At 57.2% G+C, this 23,090-nt stretch overlaps 1 protein-coding gene across 2 annotated transcripts in view; it reads right to left on the bottom strand.

Annotated features, from left to right (window-relative positions):
* Positions 1-8,601, bottom strand: part of COL5A1 (collagen type V alpha 1 chain) — a 207,906-nt gene extending 199,305 nt beyond the window's left edge. For both annotated transcript variants that reach the window (XM_055350981.2, XM_055350982.2), the window contains exon 1: positions 8,046-8,601. In XM_055350981.2, the coding sequence (XP_055206956.2) occupies positions 8,046-8,160 (115 nt within the window). In that variant the 5' untranslated portion in view covers positions 8,161-8,601. The remainder of the gene's footprint in view (positions 1-8,045) is intronic.
* Positions 8,602-23,090: the final 14,489 nt, after the last annotated feature.

Here is a 23,090-nt window from a genome sequence, read left to right as displayed (position 1 = left end):
GGTCTCTTCCAACGGAAGACGGTCTCTTCCAACGGAAGACGGTCTCTTCCAACGGAAGACGGTTACAACGCTCACGTGTTCTCACTGGGAGATCACTGGTTCCCAATGCAAGGGTCAGAGTTTTTCAACTTAAGTCACTCCTGCTACATACACACATTTAAAAAAAATTTTTTTTTATTATACTTTAAGTTCTGGGATACATGTACAGAACGCACAGGTTTGTTACACAGGTATACACGTGCCATGGTGGTTTGCCGCACCCATTAACCCATCATCTACATTAGGTATTTCTCCTAATGCTCTCCCTCCCCTAGCCCCCCACCCTCCGACAGGCCCCGGTGTGTGATGTTCCCCTCCCTGTGTCCGTGTGTTCCCATTGTTCAACTCCCACTTATGAGTGAGAACATGCGGTGTTTGGTTTTCTGTTCCTGTGACAGTTTGCTGAGAATGATGGTTTCCAGCTTCATCCATGTCCCTGCAAAGGACATGAACTATCCTTTTTTATGGCTGCATAGTATTCCATGATGTATATGTGCCATATTTTCTTTATCCAATCTATCATTGATGGGCATTTGGGTTGGTTGCAAGTCTTTGCTATTGTGAACAGTGCCGCAATAAACATACGTGTGCATTTCTCTTTATAGTAGGATGATTTATAATCCTTTGGGTATATACCCAGTAATGGGATCACCAGGTCAAATGGTATTTCCGGTTCCAGATCCTTGAGGAATCACCACACTGTTTTTATGTCATTTTGTGGCATTTACTTACAAAAAAAAAAAAAAGAGGCCACCAGAAACCCTACTGCCGAGGTCCTGGCAAGGAAGAAAAGGACAGAAGAGCAAATTTCCCTACAAGAACACGGGTCTAGGAAACAGAAAATAAAGGAAGCTTCCATTTCATGGGCAGAGACATCTCGGCAAATAGGCTGAGCCCATGTCCCCAGAGCTCTGAGTAATTAAATTTTGAGAAAAGTGGGTCAGGCTGTGGTTCCATTTCTTAGGTCTGAGTCATCAAAGGATAGTGACATTTACTGCTAATATGAGGTTATTACCTCGTTTGAGATTCCTCCAGAAAAACTTCTCTGCTGATAGGAAGCTGAGGGGGTGACGGCTTGGACTATCTGACATGGATAACTCAAAGTAACCCACACCCCTCCACTGAGCATCCAGCCACCAATTCATTCATTCCACGGTCTTCTCTCCAGTGGCCTGGGGCTGGGCTGGCACAAAAACAATATCTGAGATGGTAAAGCCCCCCCCCACACCCCGCCCGCACCAACTTCACCCACCCCTGCCTGGAACACCTCCTTTCAGGGATCAGCCACCACTCACCGCCATCACATCACAGAGACAGAACAGAGGCCTGCAGCTGGGAGGTGCACAGGTCCATCCACCTCCTGGACCTCCGTTCCTTGTAAAGAGCAAGTGGCCAGAGGAGGCAGGGGAGGGCCACTCTGCGGGCTGAACTTGGCCTGGCCCGCGACTGCCCAAGGATGCACCTTCCTGGCTCAGGCTCAGAGCCTCAGAGGCAGCGAGCAGTGAGCGATCTGCTGAACTGACCACTGGTGCTTACTGCCTTACCTTTTCTCCTGCTTACCCAGTGAGGGAAGCAGCAGTGTGACTCCACACAGGATGGCAAGGGAGCACGCAGAGGCCAGCGAGTAGAGGGCCCCAAACCACCTCACAGCCTCCTGCTGCACTGGGGCCCCTGGTGGCAAGGGCAGTAATGGGGTCTTACTCTGTGCTTTATATGAGTAATACATTAGACATCACTAAAACCCTACTGTAGTTACAGTCACCACCCCCTTCTTACAGATGGGGAAAGTGAGGCACGGGGTGGGAAAATGCACTGCTGGTAGACACTGGAGCCAGGATAGGAATCCAGGAGTCTTGCCGGCTGGTAGACACTGGAGCCAGGATAGGAATCCAGGAGTCTTGCCGGCTGCCTGTCCTTTGCCAGCAGGCCACCCTGGTCCCTATGCCATGTCCTGGTGACTGCAGTCCTGCAGTCCTGCCTATGAGCAGAGCTGTATTAGTCAGGGTTCCCTTAGAGGGACAGAACTAATAAGAATAGAAATAACAGAAATATATATATATATATGGGAGTTTATTAAGTACTGACTTACACAATCACAAGGTCCCACCACAATAGGCTGTCTGCAAGCTGAGCAGCAAGGAGAGCCAGTCCGAGTCCCAAACCTGAAGAACTTGGAGTCCGATGTTCGAGGGCAGGAAGCGTCCAGCACAGGAGAAAGACGTAGGCTGGGAGGCTAGGCCAGTCTCGTCTCTTCATGTTTTTCTGCCTGCTCTACACCTGCTAGCGGCTGATTAGATTGTGCCCCCCCGATTAACGGTGGGTCTGCCTTCCCCAGCCCACCGATTCAAACGTTAATCTCCTTTGGCAACACCCATAGGCACACGCAGGATTAATACTTGTATCCTTCAATCCAATCAAATTGACACTCAGTAGTAACCACCACAAGGGCCGCTGTGGGCTCCGCCTGCAAGATCGAGGCACATCCACCAGCCAGGCCAGAAACTTTAAAACCAACACTTGGCAAAGCACTGAGAGAGAGCAGACGAGTCGATTATATGGGAGAATGTAAATAGAGGAGAAGCGGGAGCCATAATGTAACATCGCCCTCCTGGGAGTTTAAAAAGACATGAAATTGTCGGATCCAGCTGGACCCGGCTTGCCCTGCGGCAGAACCCACAGCCTCATGCTCAACCGGCAGGTTCCACGTGCCATCTCCTCCTCTCCCGTCCAGCTGGGGCCGGGTCACGGTAAGGAGAGAAACGTCGCCCTGCCACGAGCTTCTCAAACACACCAGGCCCTGCACGTGGAGTCAGCCAGGGACACCCATGTGAACACAGGTACATGTGCAAGGATGCGCATGCGTGCACACTCAAACACACATGTATACCCACAAACACATGTGTGCAGGCAGATCGCGGGGAGACATACACATTGTACACACATGCACACGGCCTGACACACATACACACAAACGCACACATGACACACATACACACAAACGCACACATGAGTGCAAACCCTGGAATTAGCTTCTAAAGCTTTTCACGTGCATCACACCCCACGGCCTGGACAATGACCCCATGAGGTTCCGTGGGAAAGCAAAGAACCGAGGCCAAGGAAGGCAAGGGGGCAGCAGAGACCGGCTAAGCGGGCAACAGCAGAGCCCCAGGGGTCTCAGCAGGGCCAGGCCCCACACAGGCACACCTCCCTCGCCTGTGCTTCTGGGAGCTAAAGAGGGCTGTGGGAACACTGCTCTTTCCTCCTGCAAAACCACCACTGAAGATGGGGGCGATGGCAACGCCCCCACACAGCCAGTGCCGAGTACAGGTCAGGCAGCCTGCAAAGCTTTTCACAGGTGTGGCCTCAATCAATCTTCACAACCATGCCTCAAAGCAAGAAACGTGGTTCTCCCCATGTTCACGAGGGGAAGCTGAGGTGCAGTGACTTGTCCTCGCCCAGCCCATCCGACAGCCCCTCAGAGGCAGGGAAACTCAGCTCCAGCCTCACACCGACCTTGCTGGCCTGGAGTTCAGTAATCTGATTGCCAAGGAATGTCCCCTCCCACATCAGACCACCTGTCACCCAGCACAGGTACCCAAAATCACCCCCAGAGGCCCCCACATCCTAATCCACAGCTGTGGAGCTGTCTGCAGAGCTGTGCAGACTGGGCTCACTGTACCAGGCCAGCAGGGCTCGCCAAAGGGAAACAGGAGGAACGGGGGCAGAGAAAGGGTTAAGGAAGCTGCCAGGATCTGCCACTTCCCTTAGGGGCACTTGTATTCTCCTGGCAAACAGATGCTGGGGGCACCTGCCAAGCCCGTGAATGAGGGGCTTTCCAGCCAAGGGAGCCGCCCAGGAGAGCTCTGGGACACGGTGTGGAATGTCCTGTCAGAAGGAGGGAAGAGAGCAAGATTAAAGCCAGAGGTGGAGGAGGACCCCACGAAGGAGGGTCGTTTCTGCAATAAAAGGAAGGAGAAGAGAAGGAGGGAAGGCCAGTTTCACATCGCCTCCTCCAGGAAGCTCCCCAGCTCTCCCCAGTGCAATTAACCCTCCCAGACTGTCAGACGCAAGACCCAGCACATCCCATGGAGGGCCCTGAGTAAAATTCACAACAGTCTGCCTGTCAGACTGTGAGCTCCTGGAAGGAAACGAGGGGTCCCATCCCATTTGCCTCGGTCTCCCCAAGATAGGCCTGACCCAGGTGAAAAGGCAAAAGCCTTCAGGGTCCAGGCAGGTTATGCTGATGTGCAGAGAGGCCTGGGAAGTGGTGGAGACTGTGGCTGCTGCATCCCTCTTGAAGGCACTGGAGTAAAAAGAGAAGGGATGGAGGGACAAAGGGAAGGAAGGAAGGGGATGGGAGGGAGGGAGGGAGGAAAGAAGGAAGGAGGGAAGGATGGAGGGGGAAGGAGAAAGAAAGGAACTTAAAAGCTGTGTTGGCCAAATGGAATGGCTCTGCTCCCAGGACCCTGTTTGGACTGGGCCCCCAGGCCAGGACTATAGCTCAGGGCCCTGGCCTTCTCCCCGGGGAGAGCTGATAAACCGATGGGAAGTGAGAAGAGGGAACTGTGACAAGTCAAAGAGTGACCATGCCAGGCGAAGGGCCGTTGCTGGCTTAGGGCCCCACAGCAGGAATGGAAGACATCTGCCTGGCATCCCTGCCCCCTGACTCCTAGGCTCTGTCCCTTCTCAGGCCCGGGTGAGGGTGCAGTGAGATGGTGCAGCTGATGCTCACCACAGGCCAGGCAAGTGCCAGCCCCTCCATTCCCATGTGTGATTGTCTCCCAAGGCCGTTCCCAGAGCCACGTCACATGACCGAGCAGGGACAGGTCCTGCACTGTTCCAGATGCAGCTTGGCTCAGGCTTCTATGTGGGTGCCCTCGGGAAGTGTTGGGGACTCATCCTCGCCCTCCAGCGGGGCAGCTCACTGCTCCGCACAGCCCCTACTCCACCTATCAAGGTCTATCTCCCAGGAAGTGGGATGGGGCGGTCCAGGGAGGAGGCAGGGCAGGCAGACAGGCCAGGCAGCGAGAAGGCAGGGCGGGACGGGCAGCACCAGCTGTGTTCGGCTAAGGCGTGGCGGTGGGGAGTCCAGAAATATCTGCAGGGCGGGGTGAAGAGCAGGCTCTGGCCAGCCCCACAGGAGCAGCCCAGGAGTAACATCACTGGAGAAACCGCTGTGAGCCTGGCACTGGGAGCACGCCCCTGCCTGGGGCTGTGGCACTGCTGGGTGGGCACAGCCCTGGGTAGCAACCAAAACTCCAACCCCTCCGGCAAATCTGGACCAGAGCAGGGAGAGGGCTTGGGGAATTCTTGGGGCTTCTGAGCTCCTCCCACTCACTGCTCTTTTATGGGGAGACGGAGGGAGGGGGCAGAGGATGGAAAAGGATGTCTTTCCAGCCAACTTGATTGAGTCAGAGGAAATTTAACCATTTGATACCTGTCAAGTCTCACAAAACTTGGCCGACTCTCCCCACAAATTATTGCAAAAAGCAATCACGTGACTGGAGTCAACCAATGGCGTGTAGAGGAGATGACCTCAATTTCCAAATATTGGGGTCATGTTTCATTTCCCATACTCTCCTTCCCCGTTACACTGTTCAGCAGCCCCAAATGCAATCTTACTTTTCATTCCTTCACACACTTGGCCAAAAGAAAGCAGGCAAAAGAGCTGTATTCAGAAAACCCTCAGAAAACATCTGGCAGATCCGAAGATGGAGAAGAGAGCAGGCACTTGCTGGTGGTTCCCCCACGCGCCTGCCTCTCCAGTGGACAGCCACCCCCTCCCCGCCACGCCTGCATTTCCAGTGGACAGCCGCCCCCTCCCCCCCGCGCCTGCATCTCCAGTGGACAGCCACCCCCTCCCCCCCGCGCCTGCCTCTCCAGTGGACAGCCGCCCCCTCTCCCCCCGCACCTGCATCTCCAGCGGACAGCCGCCCCCTCCCCCCCGCGCCCGCATCTCCAGTGGACAGCCGCCCCCTCCCCCCCGCGCCTCCCTCTCCAGTGGACAGCCGCCCCCTCCCCCCCGCGCCTGCATCTCCAGTGGACATCCGCCCCCTCCCCCCCGCGCCTGCATCTCCAGTGGACAGCCGCCCCCTCCCCCCCGCGCCTGCATCTCCAGTGGACAGCCGCCCCCTCTGGCCATGCTCGAAGGATGACTTCCAAATAGGTCCCACCCTGGGAGGTGGAGAGACGTTGGCGAAACTCACTAAGAAAAGGGGTCTCTCCACATGCTTCTAAAAGTCTGTTCTGACAAAAGCAAAATGTCTAACTCCATAGCCTGCTGCTCTGGGCCATCCTCACTCCCACTTCCAATGAGCCGCACTTCGATTAGCGAGGGCAACCAGAGAGGGAAAAAGACAGTGTGGAGGTGGGGAGATGGGCAGGGAGGGAAACGGAACCCCAAGCCCAGTCCGGTGCACGGTCCCCAGGCAGTGCCCTGCCCCAGCTGTCTAGGGTGACGATTCCCCTGAAGGACTCCCTCCTGAGTTTCTGGGGAAAAGTCCCCAGAGGCGCTGAGACAGGGCCCAGTCCCCCGGCAATGGCACAGTCCCTGACCACACCTTCATTCTCCTCTCCACTTTTCTGGGGACCTCTGTTGTCCCCCACCTTCAGCTGACCCCTGGAGAAACACAAGCCCAGTTAGCCCAGGGTCAGGAGAGATTTGGTGGCGGCCCAGGGATGAGATCCCAGGTCCTGGGAGCCAGGCCAGGCTCCTGGCTCCTCCCCCAGAGCCCCAGGGCAGCCCCCACACCCAGACTCCAGCTCATCCAGTTAGCCCAACAAGCACTGATCGTGCCAGCAAAAAAGGAAAAGAGTGTTTTAATTGACAAGCGGAACACGGACAATGATTCTTCCCACTTGTCTTCCAATCGTGAAGCAGAGAGAAGCATTCTTGCTGGCAGGCGGCGGGCTGGTCCAGACGTTCGCTGAGCCCACCGTCCCATCGCTCTGCCCGCCACTTCTCCTGACCTGGCAGCACACAGCTCTGAGCCTCCATCTCCCCGCCTGTCAATAAGGATTCGGGGGACCTTCCAGGGCTGGGGGCTCTGATGTTCGAGAGTCTGTGAAAACCCACCCCGCCACTAACTACCAAGAGCGATGCCTAGAAAAATTCCCCCGTCAGGAAGCTGCGCCAGGGAGAGTTGAACCCTCGAGAACCCAGGCAGGGACGCAGACAGTCCCCGCCTTGAAGCGCCCTCCCCGGGAAGCAAGCCTCCTTCTAAGGGCTGACCCTTGGCAGAAGGAATCCCACATCTGCATATCATCCCAACCACTCACAGCCCCGCCTGCAAGCCCATCTCTGGCTTTGCTCCACGCATCCCATCTCTCAGCAGCGAATCCAGGAAAAGCTGCCTTCCAGGGATCAAGAAGTTTGGGGGTGGGATTAGGAGCAGGGCTGTCTACCACCCTGCAGGGGTCCCCAGTGCCCCCGAACACTTAGGTGACCAAGGCTGCAGCAAACGCTGTCCCTGGGGAAAGCAGGGCGCCAGCTCAGCCTAGAGTGACAGTGCCTGGGGGAAGTTCAGCGCTGGGGGCCCAGGCTTCTGGGATTCCCCCCATCCCCAGGAGTCCCGGGATTTGAAGGGCTGCGACTCTAGGGGGCGGCCCTGCCCGGTTTGGAGCAGAGGAAGTTCTGCTGTAGGGCTGTGAGGGCCCAAGCTGGGCGCCTGTGATGTGGGACAGAGAAGGAAGGCTTTGGGACAAAAGTTTGCCCGCCTCGTGGACAACCCCTCCTGCTGATCCAGCCCTCGGTACTTCCTCGGCTCGCGCGACAGCCCCACCCGACCCGCCCGTCTGGGGAGGGGGCGGCGGCGCGCCCGCGGGCATTGTGTCTGCGTGTCGTCATCTCGGGGGGGGGGCCCCAGCAAATGGCATTCGTGGTCTTGGCCCGTGCATTCCACAGGCCAAGGAAGAAAAGTTCTGCGGGCGAAGGCGCCCGGGGATGACAGCGGCGCCCGGGCCGCGCGCTCCCCATCCCGCAGCCCCGCGCCCCGGGGCGCCCTTACCTGCGCGGCTCGGAGGCGGCGCCCACAGCAGCAGCAGCAGCAGCAGCGGCGGGGGCAGCAGCGGGGCGCCCGGGCGGAGCGGGCTGCGCGCTTTCCAGCGGGTATGGACGTCCATGCCGGCGGGGCGCGGGCCGGGGCGCACAGGGGCGCTCGGAGGCGCGCGGGGACGCACAGGGGCGCGGGTCACGGCCCGGGCAGCGCACTCAGCAGGGACCGCACCACTTTAGGAGGTCATGGGGACCTCGGCACCCCCCGTTCTTCTTTGTGGCGGCGGCTGTTCTGGAAGGGGCGGCTGGCGCGCTCGCCCACGGGCGGGAGGGCTCGACTTTGGCCCGCGGGGCGGCCGGGACCCCGCTGGGCTCGCTCGCCCTCGCCTCCTCCTCCTCCTCCTCCAACTCCTTCTCGCCTCCTCCTCGCCGCCGCCGCCCCGCGACCCGCTCCCCGTGGGCGCTCCGCTCGAGTGAGGTCCTGCGCCAGCCGCGGGGACGGAGAGTGCGGACCTCGCCTTCGGCGCCGAGCACTTTTTTCCCCCTTTTCCTCCCTCCCTCTCTCCTGGAAGGCAGCCGCGGAGGCTGTCGATCCCCAACGCCCGCAGCAAATCAGAGCCCGGCGCTGGGCTCGGCGAGGCCAGCCCCCGCCTCCCACTGGGCGCCGCGGGCGAGGGGGTGGGGACAGCGGGCGAGTCGCAGCGAGGAAGGGGCTGGCCCGGGGCGGAGCGGACGTGGGGCGGGCGCGGCCCCCTGTTCTTTCTCTGAGAGCCGGTAGGCGGGCGGGCCTGGGGCGGCCTCGGAGCCCAGGGGCCCGCCCTGGTCCCCCCACTGTTCCCACCCCAGGTGCCCGCACCTGGCCATGCTCCAAGAACCAGTGCAGAGGGGCCCCGAGGTTTGATCACTTCGGGTTAAAAAGAAAGTTGCAGTTTACCCCGCCTAACTTTTTCTTTAACGTGGAGGAGTTCAGAGCTCCTCTTCTGGGTGGAGACTAAACTTCCCATCCAGCCAGATCAGGGCGCCCAAGACTGTGGCCTACGTGTCAACCCGGACCGAGGACCTGCCTCCTAACTGCAGATTGGCACGGGACCGAGCTGGGGTCCGACTTCCCAAGAGCTCCCGGGACCTCCATGTGCTTGGACGGGAACATCTGGGTTATTAATCAGGCGAAGTTTGGCTCTGCGGCCCCCAGGCCCCCACCCCTCACGCCTGCCCACTCCCTGGTGGCCCCTCTGCAATAAAAAGGAAACCAAAGAAGGCATCCCCTTGGGAGTGACAGCTGGCGCAGGGAGAAGGCATTCCTGATCGGCTGCTCTCGGAGAAGAGCTGGGGCCCTGATTCTCCTGCCTGGCTTCTTTAAGCCCCTCGGGGTCTCCTCCAGCAGGAGGCCCGCCAGTCTCTGGGTGGTAGGTGGGCGTCTCTCCCTCCAGCTTCCCCAGGCCTGGCCTCCCTGCACAGCCTCCTGAAGCCTGACCCACACCCCTTCCCCAAGGGCTGCAGGGCTAGTTTTTTTAAAGGAGGGAATCAGAATGAATTAAGAACGATTTGCAAACCCTGGGCCATCCCCATTCCCTTTGAACAAACAATTTAGCCAGGGATGCCAGACAGGGCTGGGACTCCCCTCTCCAGTTACATCTCCAGACTGGGCGTGAAATTCCCCAAATGCTCTTTTAATTCTCACCATTCTGGAAACAGGAGGTGAGAGAGGCGTCTGAGGTTAGGTTTGCCAGGATAGCCATGGCAGGCTCCGGAGCTGGATGATAGGTCGCTGTTGCTAACTTGGTGATGAGGCTTTTAGTCTCCATATCTGCCACATGCGCTTGCATAGATATCAAATATTTCGCAGGAAAAGAATGAGAAGCTCTTCACACACAGACGTGGGGAGGTGCTTGAGATACATTCAGTAAAGCAAATGTTAGTTCTGACCTGTTTCCTTGTTGATTTTATTTTGTTTTACAACTTGTATAAGGCATATGTGATCAGGCAAAAGTGTGTGTGAGTTGTGTGCATGTGTGTGTTTGTGTGTGTGCCTGTGTGCGTGTCTGTGCGTTGGTTAACCTGCAGCCACTGGCCCTTTACTTTCCCTGTGGACTTCAATGAGTGAGAAATTCCATCAAACCCCAGCCTCCGCGCCAGCCCCAGCTGTGCTTGGTCCTTGGAGTGCCCTCGCCCCTACCAGCAAGGCCAGCTTCACCCCTGAAGTCTAGGAGTGCTGACACAGGCCATGGTCTGGTTATCAGAAGAGAGTGCAGACTTTCTGGTTCCAGCTTCTTTTTCCCCAAGCACAAGTGGAGTTCCTTTCTGACAGTCCCATGTGCACATCCGTGCCGGTCAGCAAGCCCTCCTGTAACTCAGAGCCAGCATCTAAACTTTGCCCTGAATTAACACAACTGGCACCTTAAGAGCTGATACTCAAGTGACCACCCCAAGGTCCCCCAAAAGTTGACTTCTCAGCAATGGTAAGATGGCTCAGGCTTGCAGCTCAAGCAGCCATGACAGATGCACTTTATCCTCTCTTGGGGAGCAAGTGGTGCGGTGGCTTGGAAAGCTGTCAAATGTGAGTTTCCACCCTCATCTGAGCCTTGAGTTGGGTGGAGAGATGAGTTTCTATCCCACCAGGAAACTCAGAGAGAAGTCCCCAAACTTGGCGGCCTGATGTGTCAGCCAGGGACTATGGCAGAATGGCCCGGCAGTACCAATCAGGATTCGAACTGTGTTGCCAAGCTAAGAATATCAGCCACATCTTAAGGCTTTTGCCTCACACTCTTCACCCACACGTGCATCAGTTCTCATGCACCGGTAGGGAATACTGGCATCTCTCCCATCCACAGATGAGGAAATCAGGGGCCACAGAGGGTAGGGGACTTACCCATTTCATCCTTGACAGAGTCCGGATTTGGACCCAGGTCTCCATGCTTGGAGCCCAGTGTGCACTGCCTACCTCCCCATGGCATCCGGACCACACGCCTGCCGCCGGGACCACCCTGCCCAGATTCAGACAACAGCAACTGGTGCAGATTGTCCCAAACTCACCATGTTCCATGCCCTCCTACAACTGAGCAAAACGAGAGTCCTTGGAAAACTGCTTATTGCGCGTGTACTCCTTGCCAACACTGCTCTAGGCTTTAGGGAGTATGTGGTGAGCAAGGTGCCTGGGTCCCTTCCACATTGACCTGCAATGCAGCAGTGACTCTCACGCCCATGCAGAGGTGGCCCCTTTTTTGCATGTGTGTCTTCCTTGTCTTCTGCTATCCATCATTTCCCATCTAGCCCTCCCCGGCTGCCTGCTCCTGTTCATGGCACTCATCGCAGAAGGCTAACCAGGTCCTGTACCCTGTGTACTCCTGGCCCACCGGGAGCGCCACCACCCATCACTGCGTGTTTCCCACGGTGCCTAGCCGAGAGTGGAGCAGGCCAGGTGCCCTGCACCTTACACGTGGAGTCCGATGGCCCAACTTCTCCTTCCAAGGCTGTGTTTCTTCTCATTTATTTTTCGAGCGGCAGAGCTGTGGTCCGGACAGAGCGGCCATGGCAACCATCAGGTGTTGCCCTCATGTGGACCTGATGGTTTATCACCAGTCCTGAGGGGTCACACCAGCCTCCCAGAGTCACGTCTGGCTGGAAAATGGCCAGCTGCTTCCCAAGACAAAGGCCTTGAGGGGCAGCCAGATTGTCCCTTCTTCTCCTTCTCCTAGACCTATGGAGGAGGTGGAGGAACAAGGTCTTCTTAGAGTGCCTGGAGGCAGATATCTGCTTGCCCTCTAAGCATTTATGGTCCAGAGACTGCTGAAGTGGGCCCAGGAGGGCCTGGGTGAGCCATGGCCTGGCAGAGTGGATGGAAGCTGCCCCACTCTGTCCCATGCAGGGGAGGAGTTCCCTCTAGCTGCGCAAGGAGAATGCTCTGAACCTGCATCCGGCACCTGCGACTGCAGCTGTGTCCTTCAGCTGATGTCCTGGGACCAGGCCAACTCCAGAGTCACACAGACTTCTGTTAGAATCTCAGCAGCACCAGCCACTAGCCACATGACCTTGGGCAAGAGGATTCTGTCTCTGAGCCTCAGTTTGTTATCTGTGAATGGCAGGTGAAGAAACAGACCTCTGGGGGGTCCCTGTGAAGCTCAGATGAGAAGGTAGGTGAGGGAGGCCTGGCCACGGTCCCCTCCCTCCCTGCTCCCTGCCGCTGGGCACTCATCCTCTTCTGCCTCCTCCAAGCCCCCTGCCGCCTTCCAGGGCTTCACCTGCTTACCTGCATCATCTCATTCAATGGAGCAACAACCCTTTGAGGTAGGAGGAAGCTGAGGCTCGGAGAGGTGAAACTATTTGCTGGAGGCTGAACAGCAAGGGTGTGGCTAAACCCAGTAGCCCGGAACGCAGCCCTTAACCACCGTGCAGCCTGCACACCAGCAGCAGAGCAAACCAAGGAGGCGCCGGGTCCGACGGCCGGCCCGTGGCTGACCGCATGTCCTGCTGGTTCCAGGGACCCAGACCCCCACTGGCCCTGGTTTACCTCCTGACCCATTAGCCTTGACCACTGCTCCATGTGAGCTGTGGCTTCTCAGCAGACCAGGGGCCACCGCTGTGCCCACAGAGCCAGCAGGACTCTCCCTACGTACTGGAGCGGGGCAGATGGGAGGGAGCCCCTTTCAATCCAGCACTCTTTGAAAAATTACTTGGGGAAGGCCGCCACTTTAAAGCCCTTGGACAAAGCATGTCCTTCAATGCCTTGTTTTTGCAGCCTTCTTCAGCCTGTGTCCGCCAAGTGGAGAGTAGAGGAGAGGGTGAGAGAGGGGCCGGGGCCATGCCCCAGGTCACCAGGCTTCCTGGGTGTGTGAGTCAGCTCGGCGGCCACAGCAGAGTGCCACAGATGGGGCAGTTTAGACAGCAGGGATTTATTCCCTCACAGTCCTGGATGCTGAAAGTCCGAGGTTGAGGTGATGGCAGGGCTGGTTTCAGCCAAGGCCTCCCTCCTTGGCCTGCAGTCGGCACCATCCCCCCATGCCCTCACACGGTCATTTATCTGTGTGTGTCTGCGTCCTCATCTCCTCTTCTTTCGGGAACCCCAGTCAGTTGGATGAGAGCCCACCCTAATGATCCCACTTTAACTTAATTATCTTGTTAAAAGCTCCATCTCCAATCACAGCCACATTCTGAGGGGCAAAGCTTCCATGTACGAATTTTAGGGGGACACAATTCATCCCCCTAAAACTGGATTCCTGCAAAACAGTCCCAGTCCGTGGGCCTTTAGCAGAAATCTGAGGATTGAGGGGCTCTGTTTTCTGGCACAGTAGAGACTTTTACCCACCCAGGTGCTCTCCTATTGTGGATTCTCACACCCCAAGGCAGGGGCAGGGGTGAGGGGTGCAGACTCTGGCCAGTGGGAGGGGACTCTGGCCAGTGAGAGGGGACCCTGGCCAGTGAGAGGGGACTCTGGCCAGTAGGAGGGAATTCTGGCCAGTGGGAGGGGACTCTGGCCAGTGAGAGGGGACCCTGGCCAGTGAGAGGGGACCCGGGCCAGTGAGAGGGACCCTGGCCCGTGGGAGGGGACTCTGGCCAGTGAGAGGGGACCCTGGCCAGTGAGAGGGGACCCTGGCTTCTGATGAATGTGTACCACCCTGTCTCGTTGTCCCTCTAGCACATAGGCTGAACCTCTCCTCGGTGGCACTGTCCACCCTGGGTGTGAGAGTGGGGCCAGCAGGAGGGCCCAGAACACCAGTGCAGATGTAGCATCTCCTCCAAAAGGCTCCAAGCCCACTCCAGAGTCTCCTCTCTTTGCTTCCCTCCCCACAGCAAATTGCCCTCCCCTTTCTGTGAGTGAGGTGCCCCCGCCCATGCCGCCTGTTAGGAGCACATTCTGTTCTGGATATGAAGGTGTGCATGTGAATAAGTCAGTCTTTGGGACAGATGTGTCTGGGAGCAGGTGTGCATGGGAGCAGCGGTGCACAGGGGCAGGTGTGTATTGGAGCAGGTGTGCATGGGGCAGGTGTGCACTGGAGCAGGTGGGCACAGAAGTAGGTGTGGCTGGGGGCACACAGTCAAGCATGGTAGGTGGGGGCACAGGCCTTGGGACACTGTGTAGTCACATCTGTGTATACCTCTGCTTCCGGAGAAGCAGCCGTGGGTCTGACCCCAGTCTCCCCAGTCCAAGCCTGCAGGCTGTGCTCCATCTAGATGTGGGTGAGAGGGGGTGGGAGGGGGTGAGAGAGGGTGAGAGGGGGCAGGAGAGGGTAGGAGGGGGTGAGAGTGGGTGAGAGTGGGTAGGAGTGGGTGAGAGGGGGTGAGAGGGGGCAGCAGTGGGTGGGAGGGGGTGAGAGGGGGTGAGAGGGGGCAGCAGTGGGTGGGAGGGGGTGAGAGGGGGTGAGAGGGGGTAGGAGTGGGTGGGAGGGGGTGAGAGTGGGTGAGGGGGGTAGGAGTGGGTGGGAGGGGGTGAGAGAGGGTGAGAGGAGTGAGTTGGGAAGAACCCAGGCAGGCTGTGGTCCAATGAACTCCAGGCCCCATGATTCCATTGAAAATGCAATCCGCTGACTCAGTGGTTTACTTGAAGCCCTTCCCCCACACCTGAACTTCTACCACTTTGTGAAGCTGAAGCCTCTTCCTCCTCCCCAACCCTCAGCCTTCCCCAACCCAGAGTCCAGCAAAGGGGCTGTTGTCCTCCCAGAGCTCCCATCCCGGGACACCACGGTGCCAGGACCCACAGCCCAATTTATCAAGCCACACAAGCAGGACCAGACACAGCTGGCCCTGGCATCTGATCAAACATACACACGCAACTGGAGGTTGGAGGCGCTTTTCATCATGGCGGCTTCTCAAGCATGGCGGCTCATGCTCTTTATCATGGTCTGATGGAGGGCCAGGAAGCAGGGCTCTCAGCAGCTGAGGGGCTGCCCCTCCTTCAAGCCCAGGGACAGAGCAGCATAAATCACCAACGGATGGAGCCGTGACATCGATGGCTGAAACAGCCTGGCTGTCCCTTGGCTGTGCCTGGCCCTCCCATCTCACTGGCCCCGCTCCGCTGTGCGGCACAGCTCTGTTTCCATGTCATGTCCACGAAGGCCTGGTTTTGCTGGACCTGGATATACCATCAGGTGCCAAGTAAACCCTGCAAAATAATGGAATTTCCAGGCGAGAGAGCCCATGACGAACACCAAACAGACTTTAGATATATAGAGTGAGTTCGCAATTAATTCGGGCCACAGTGTGCCAAGGCACATTTCCAAACTGGGTCTGGATTGGCGTGTCATCCTCCAGGAGAATATGTTAGAGATAAAGGTTGAGTTTGCAGCCCAAGAGAAATGTCAGTTGGAAAGATCCCCGCTATTAAATCTTTTAAAGAACCATCTGCATAGGTGGAAAGAGATGCCTCCCACTCAATGGGCTGTTCCCCGGGAGTCAACAAGATCACCCAGGTGAAACAGCATTTGAGGGTGTCTGTGACGATTCCCCACCTAGGGATGTCACTGAAGCTTCCTCACCATCCGACGAAGGTGAGGGCAGGCATGACCTCAGAATCTGGAGCAAGCGGCATCCTGAATATGAGTCTGCCTCAGCAAGGGGCCTGAGGCTGCAGCCTCCCCATGCTGGCTCAGGTTCTCCTCTGGAAAGTGGGGACCGCAGTGCACCCCTGCATAGGATGCTGTGGAGGTTATCCGAGATAACACACAGACTGCCAGGCACAGAGCAGAGGCTCAGAAAAGGCTCCATCCGTCCTGCTTCCGGCAGCTTCATGATCGACTGGGGAAACGGAGTCTCAGAGGGTGAAACCACTTAACTCGGAGGTGTAGGAATTGGAGACAGCCCCACCCCATCTGGGCACAGAGCTCTTTCCATGACCAACTGCCCCAGCGACGCTCCAGGACGCCACGAGCATAAGGCAGTGGTACCAGCAGAAATGCCTGTTAACTGAAGGCTTTCTCAGAAAGTCAGGAGCCAGTGCTCCACACTGTGGAGGGGGGTTGGCCCAGACCCCCTCAGGGCCCAGACTCCCCTGGCCTCTGTCAAGAGCATGGTTTGCTGACAGCCGACAGCTGAGTTCCTTGCCTAAACTACCTTTTACTGGAGGTTAGACCCCATCCCTGCTCAAGGGCAGCCCACACCCAAGGACCGGTCGGGAAGAAGGTTCGAGGTCCTGTCCCTTTTCCTGAATGTGGGACAACTCAGAAGGGCGGTCCCTGCTTCCGAGTCCTGCGGTCGGGGGGCTCCATGAGGCCTCTGCAGAATGCATGCACCTGCGCCCCGGCTCGCTGCCCTCGCCCCCCACAGGCCTTGTTTCCAGAGTCCGCCTAGAAAACCCAGAGCCTCAGAGTCAGCTACCAAGGACCCTGACATAAACACTGTCCTCCTAGACACTTCTCCCTGCAGACAGGGGTCAGCAGGGCCCAGGCTCAGGGCCCAGGGGTTCAAGAAGTAGGGACGCTTGTGGGAGCACGTCCCAAAAGGATACAAGAGGAGGAGGGGCATCTTGGGGCCAGGTGCCACCCCTCACTGATGCCATCCTGGACTCTTCTCCCCCTGCAGAGGGAATGCACATGCCCAGGCCCAGAGGAAGCCACAGAAGGCCACCCCAAGGAAGCTGTGATGGAACAGGGAGGAGGTGGTCTGGGGGCTGAGGGGCTGGAGACAGGAGGGTGGAGCGGCTGGCACAGGGACAGGAGAGCGGGGTGGCTGGCACAGGGCAAGCCAGTCTAGGCAGGGAGTTTGTATCCTTCCCAAGGAGAATGGGGATGCGTAGAGGGTTTTAAGAGGAGAAGGCTATGTCACACTTGCATCCTGGAAAGATCTCTGACTTCAGTGTTGAGGATTGCTTAGAGGAACAAGAGGTGGGGCTCAAGTCAGAGGCAGCTATGGTTTCCAGGGAGAGGGGAGACAGGTGGGATGCCTTCCAGTACACGGTGGAGGAGGAATCGGCTGGGACTCGCCGGCAGCAAGGGCAGCGGTGCCCAGGACCCCGCCCAGGCTGTGCCTCTCATCATTTGAAGGCCTTTGCCTTGGACACTGTCAGCTGCAGAGTGCACCTCTGGCCAGGCACCCGCGAGGTAAGCACTGTGGCCCTGCCTGTTCCCAGACGTGGTGTATCAGTCTGTTCCCACACTGCTATGAAGACATATCCGAGACTGGGTCATTTATAAAGAAAAGAGGTTTAATTGACGCACAGTTCCGCATGGCTGGGGAGGCCTCAGGAAACTTACAATCATGGCAGAAGGCACCACTTCACAGAGCAGAAGGAGAGAGAATGTGTGCTGGGCAGAGCGGGGAAGCCCCTTATAAAACCATCAGATTTTGCGATAACTCACTCACTATCAAAACGACAGCATGGGGGAAACCACCCTTATGATTCAATGACCTCCACCTGGTCCCGCCCTTGACATGTGGGGATTATTACAATTCAAGGTGAGACTTGGGTGGGACACAGAGCCAAACCATATCACATGGGAACCATGGCCCCCATCACTCAGGACCCTGTGCAGGGCCTCCCATAGGGAGCAGAAAACAGAGTATATCCAGGAAACCTCTCTCAGATATTGTTTTCCATACCATCACCTCCTTCTCATGGTCTCCCACATGGCAAGCACCCACCCCCCATTCTCCTGGCCCTTAGCACTAACTCCCCTGTGAGGGAGGCAAAGGCCACAGTTCCCATTTCACAGATAAAGAAACTGAGGCCTTGAGATAGGACTGATTTGTCTCAGGTAGGAAACCAGCGCATCTGCCCAGGTCTGGCAAGAGCCCCCGCGAGTGACCTATGAGATTCAGATGGCGCATTCTTCCCTCAGAGAGGCAGGGCTGCCTGCTGGTTACACACACCCTAACCATACTTCCTGGCCCACTTACGTCAAGCTTCATCAAAAATCCCCATCCATGGGGCCTTGGGGACCCCCTTCCTGAGCCGGGTGCTAAGAGGTTTCATGGATTCACTGTCTCATCCATCCCCTCACCATGGCCATGTGGTGGGAGCCGACAGACACTGAAGACCTGGGGTGTTACGTGGCTTTGGGAAAGTCATTCTGCAATCTGAACAGGGTCCCCCAAGTGCAGGGAGCTCACCATGACTTTTGGGCTTCACTGTGGGATGCATATTTACATGCATCCTGGCCCCCAGGCAGACCGTGAGAATACACGGCCGCTCAACTGGGGCAAGGCCTGAGGCTGTTTGACGTCATGCGAGCACACCCTCCGCCTCTCAGGGCAGTGTTCAGGCGGGACAAGGATGCCCTGCTCATTGGCTGAAACAGCCAAGCTTCATTTGTTAAAAATTCTAGTCCTTGAGCCACGCCAACTTCATTATGGTCCTTGCCTCGGAGTCCTGGAGCTGCCATAAGAAAACACCACAAACAGCAAGGCTTAAAACAGCAGAAATGTTTCTGTCCTGGTTCTGGAGGCTTGAGAGCTAGATGTTGCAGGGTCACATGCCTCAGAGGCTCCTCCCTGCCTGCTCCGGTCCTGGCGGCTCCAGGCCTTCCTCGCGTGGCTCCCATCTCTACCTTCGTTTCACACCACCTGTCTTCAGGGCATGCTGTTGTTTTGGCCTCCTCTACCTCCATCTTACAAGGACACCTGGGATGGTATTTAGGGCCAGGCCAGCCTGGCTAATCCAGGAGGATGTCCTCATTCATCTCAGGTCCTTAAGCTGATTGCATCTGCACGGACCATTTTTCAAATAAGGCCATCTTCACAGATTTGGGGTCTGGGACATGGGAGTATATTTTGGGAGCCACCTTTCCACCCCGTATTAGTCAGAGTTCCCTAGAGGGACAGCACTAATAGGGTAGCTCTACATATGAAGGGGATTTTATTAAGGAGAATTGACTCTCGCGATCACAAGGTGAAGTCCCACCATAGGCCATCTGCAAGCTAAGGAGCCAGGGAGCCAGTGTGAGTCCCAAAACCTCAAAAGTAGGGAAGCCCACACTGCAGCCTTCAGTCTGTGGCCGAAGGCTCAAGAGCCCCTGGCAAATCACTGGTGTAAATCCAAGAGTCCAAAAGCTGAAGAACTTGGAGTCTAATGTTCAAGGGCAGGAAGCATCCAGCATGGGGGAAAGATGGAGGCCAGAAGACTCAACCAGACTTTTCCTTCCATGTTCTTCTCCCTGCTTTATTCTGGCCATGCTGGCAGCTGATTAGATGCTGTCCACCTGGATTGAGGGTGGGTCTGCCTCTCCCCGTCCACCGACTCAACTGTGAATCTCCTTTGGCAACACCCCCACAGACACGCCCAGGAACAGTACTTTGCATCCTTCGATCCAATCCAGTTGACACTCAATATTAACCGTCGCAATGCACTACATTCCAGGACACAATAAAATAGGCCTCTACCCCATGTCTTCCTGTGCTCTCCAGCTTTGGAGGCTGAGAAGACAGTGGGGTGGAGACAGCCATGGTTTGGAGCAATGGAGGGTAAATGGTGCCTGCTGTGCACCTGGGTGTTGGGGGCAGAAACCTGTCTCCAACAGGAGGCTTCAAGCTGGCAAGAACACGTGGGGAGCTTGGTCAGAGGCTGCATGCGGTGGCACAGTGCTCATGTCAGATGCATGCCGTCTGGGGCTATTTTTTCCAGCAGGCTCTAGTTTTATTTGTTTTCATTTTTAGTATTAAACCAATGTTTTTAATAGAAATAAATACCTCCCAGATTAGATTTTCTTCCATAAGAGGAAGTGAAAAGGGATATAGAATTTAAAATGACTCTCAAACTGGAGTCGAACCCAGAAGCCATATGTATTCCACCCTCAAAGTCTTTGAGCCTGGTCCACAAGCTGAGCCTCTGGGAGGGTTCTCGGGCCACAGAGAAGCAGCAGGAGGAGACAGAGGAAGAGTCCACACAGGAGGTGAACACTCAGGCTGAGAGCCCTGGAAGCAGGCTCAAGGCCACATCGCCCAGGTGAAGGAGCCAGGACCCCCTCCCAGCCCATTCCTCCAGGGCGCCGTCTCTTTCACTTCCACCTTCCAGCAAAAACAGGGCTGATCAGACGCCCAGGGCCTGGCGGGGGCACAGGACAGGAGCGTGGACAGGGAAGCTCGGCTGCGGCAGGCCAACAGTGGCTCCTGAAGAGAGGCCCACACTCACGCCCCGAACCCCTGGATATGATCTTATTTGGAAAAAGGATCTGTGCAGGTGCAATTAGGTTAAGGACTGTAAATGAGGCCATCCTCCTGCATTTGCCTCATGGGCCCTAATCACCACCCCCAGTGTCCTTATAAGAGAGAGGCAGAGGAGATTAAAAAGCCAAGAGAAAACCCATGTGAAGACAGAGGTGGAGTCTGGAGCATGGCGGCCACAAGCCAAGGAGCACCTGGAGCCCCCAGAGCTGGAGAAGGCAGGAGGGTGCTCCCCTGGAGCCTCTGGGGGTGCAGCCCTGCCGACGCCCTGGCTGCGGACTCTGGGCTCCAGCGCTGAGGGAAGAGATCCGTCTCCAGCCTTCGAGGTTGTGCTCCTTCCATCCTGTGGTGGCCACAGGACTCACCCACACAGCCTTCTGAGCTCAGGGCTCAGTGGGCAGGCCCACAGCATGGGGCACCTGGAAGGGCTGGGACAGCGCCAGCAGGGGAGGGGCTGGGGGCGGGAAGTGCCAGGCAGTGGATCGAGCCACCTGTGCCAAGACCCCTGTGCGACTGGGCCAGGGACTTGGCCCTCGGCATCTCTCCCGTGCCTGGCCAGTGAGGCTGACCAAGAAGGCACCAGGCTGGGCCAGCCCCAGACAGGCTGGAGACAGGGGGACAGCCAGGGAGGCCTACACGTCTGCTGTGGCCACTCTGGGCTGGACTCCTGGAAGAAGAGGATGGGCTCAGAGGCAGGAGCAGGCAGGCTGCCCACCCGGTCCAGACAGGGAGCAGGTCACACCCATGAGCCAGGGTTTTCCTGCCAGGCACAGGGCTGGGAATTCTCATGGATGCAGGGTAGGCCCTGCCCGGGATGTCATTCAAACGCTGGGGCAGCAACTCCCAGACCCAACTGCCCCAGCTGCAGGAGCAATCCCACCACGCCACAGGGGCCTGCGGGCTTCTGCAGCCAGAAATGCGAGCTGGGCAGGGGTCCGCAGAGGAGCTGCGGGGGAATGGGCCTGGGGGTGACACACAGGGTGAGCGGCAGGAGCCCGTGCAGCCCCCACCCGAGGGGCACAGAGGCGGCTCACCCACGTCGGCATCAGCCGAGGCAGCTATGAGGCACGAATTTCTGGTGAGGGAGAATGGACATTCTCTTCTGATTGCTTCTATTTGGCTGGGGGTGGGGGGTGAACAGGAAGGGAAGGAAAGGCAGCGCATGGTCCTCCAGGGAACAGCCGGGGAAGGGGGGCCGCGCTTACTTCCCTTGAGTGACCATGAGCTTCAGTGGAGATGGTCACTCGGCTGTGTGCCCTCCTCCAGCCACACATGTCCATGTGGGGCTGCACTGAATGGACAGAAGGTGAGAGCCAATCAGAGGCCACTGACATGAGGGTGACGCATGTGTCTGTCTCTGAGTATGATGTGTGGAGAGGGTTAGTGTGCCCCGTAGATGTTCAAACGGAAGGCACAGCCATAGCTGATTAGAATTGTGTTGCTGTTCGCATCCATTCTCCTTAAATAACCTTGAGAAAGAACTATTTGCCCCAAGTCTTGTGCAAATTCCTAGGAGGAGAAATTTCTTACATGTCTCTGCCTTCTATGGACCTGACATATCCTACTGAATACCGTGTGGAGTGGGTTGAAGGGTGGCCCTGGAAACAACAGGTCCACATCTACCTGGAAACTGTGGCTGGGGCCTTATCTGGAAAAATGAGTCTTTGCAGATGCAGGTAAGTTAAGGGTCTTGAGATGAGATCATTCTGGATTATCCAGATAGGTCTTAAATCCAGTGATAAGTGTCCTCGTAAGAGACACATAGCAGAAACACTGGGAGAAGAGGAGGGCTGGTGTGAAGACGGAGGCAGAGGCTGGAGCGACGCGGCCACAAGCCAAGGAAAACTTGGAGCCACTGGGAGTTGGAGGAGGCTGGCAGGCCTCCCCGGGGGGCCTCTGGAGGGCAGCAGCCCTGCTGAGATCTGGATTTCATGCCTCTGGCCTCTGGAACTATGGGAGAGTGCGTTTGTGTTGTTTGAAGTCCCCTCGTTTGTGGCATATTGTGCAGGACACTAACATGCTGTTTAATGTAGGTTTCCCACTTCCCCATCTACAGACCCAAAGCTCAATGCTGTAAGAGCCCGGCGGGGTTCCCACCAGGGCTGAGATGGTGACGTGGCATCCACCCGCCTGTCAACACCCCACTCTCCCCTGCACAGTAGCTGCCGCGGTCTTTCTGCTCCAGGGTGCAGCTGTCTCAGGTACCCTGCGCCGTGAGCGGGCCACCCATCGTCGGCGTCTCAGACGCGCCCACCCACTTGCCTGAGCTCAGAAAGTGCCGGCTGTGCAGCCCAAGCGTGCCATGGGCTTCCACTCGGCGTTCACGTCTCACCTCTCAGCTTAGGAAAACTCACGCCTCGCGCCAAGGAAAATGAAGCAGAATGTTGTGCAGCGTTAATGAGACCATGGGCCTGGGCATCTCCCGGCTGCTGCCCCCTGGAGAGGCACTTCCATTCACCAGGGCGCCCCGCCAAAGCCCCTGCCCGATGAGGAATTTTCCCCGCTTTGAAGCTGGTGGGTCTGTGCCAGTTTGGAACACGGGGATCCAGCTTCTTGCGGGAGAATAAAAGCAACTCGCAGACAGTAAATGCTGGCAGAGATTCGGTTCTCTTTATTTTTGTCAACAAGGAGATTTGTTTTAATGGGAACCAGCAGATTTTCCACTCCTGCAGGTCTCAACAGCAGCAGCCCGGCTTCCACCCCAGGTGGGACAGCTGCAAATCTGGGGACAGTGGGGATGGAGGGAAGGATGGGGAAAGAGGGAGTGCATCCTAGGGAGAAGGGGCCTCAGCAGCAGCAGGGCAACTCCCGTCTCTCTCCTGGCCTTGCGCCCCGTCCCCGCACGTCACCCTCCAGCTCACTGGCCCTCTGCTTCAGGCATCTGATGCCACTGTCCCCCAACGTCATTCTCCTCTTTGTGAGCTGACCTCAGGGCAGGACACTGACTCCTTTCCCTCCCTTGTAAGGAGGA

This window comes from Gorilla gorilla, chromosome 13 (assembly GCF_029281585.2).
Source record: "Gorilla gorilla gorilla isolate KB3781 chromosome 13, NHGRI_mGorGor1-v2.1_pri, whole genome shotgun sequence".
Classification (NCBI taxonomy): Eukaryota; Metazoa; Chordata; class Mammalia; order Primates; family Hominidae; genus Gorilla; species Gorilla gorilla.
This window is presented reverse-complemented; position numbering and strand designations above follow the sequence as displayed.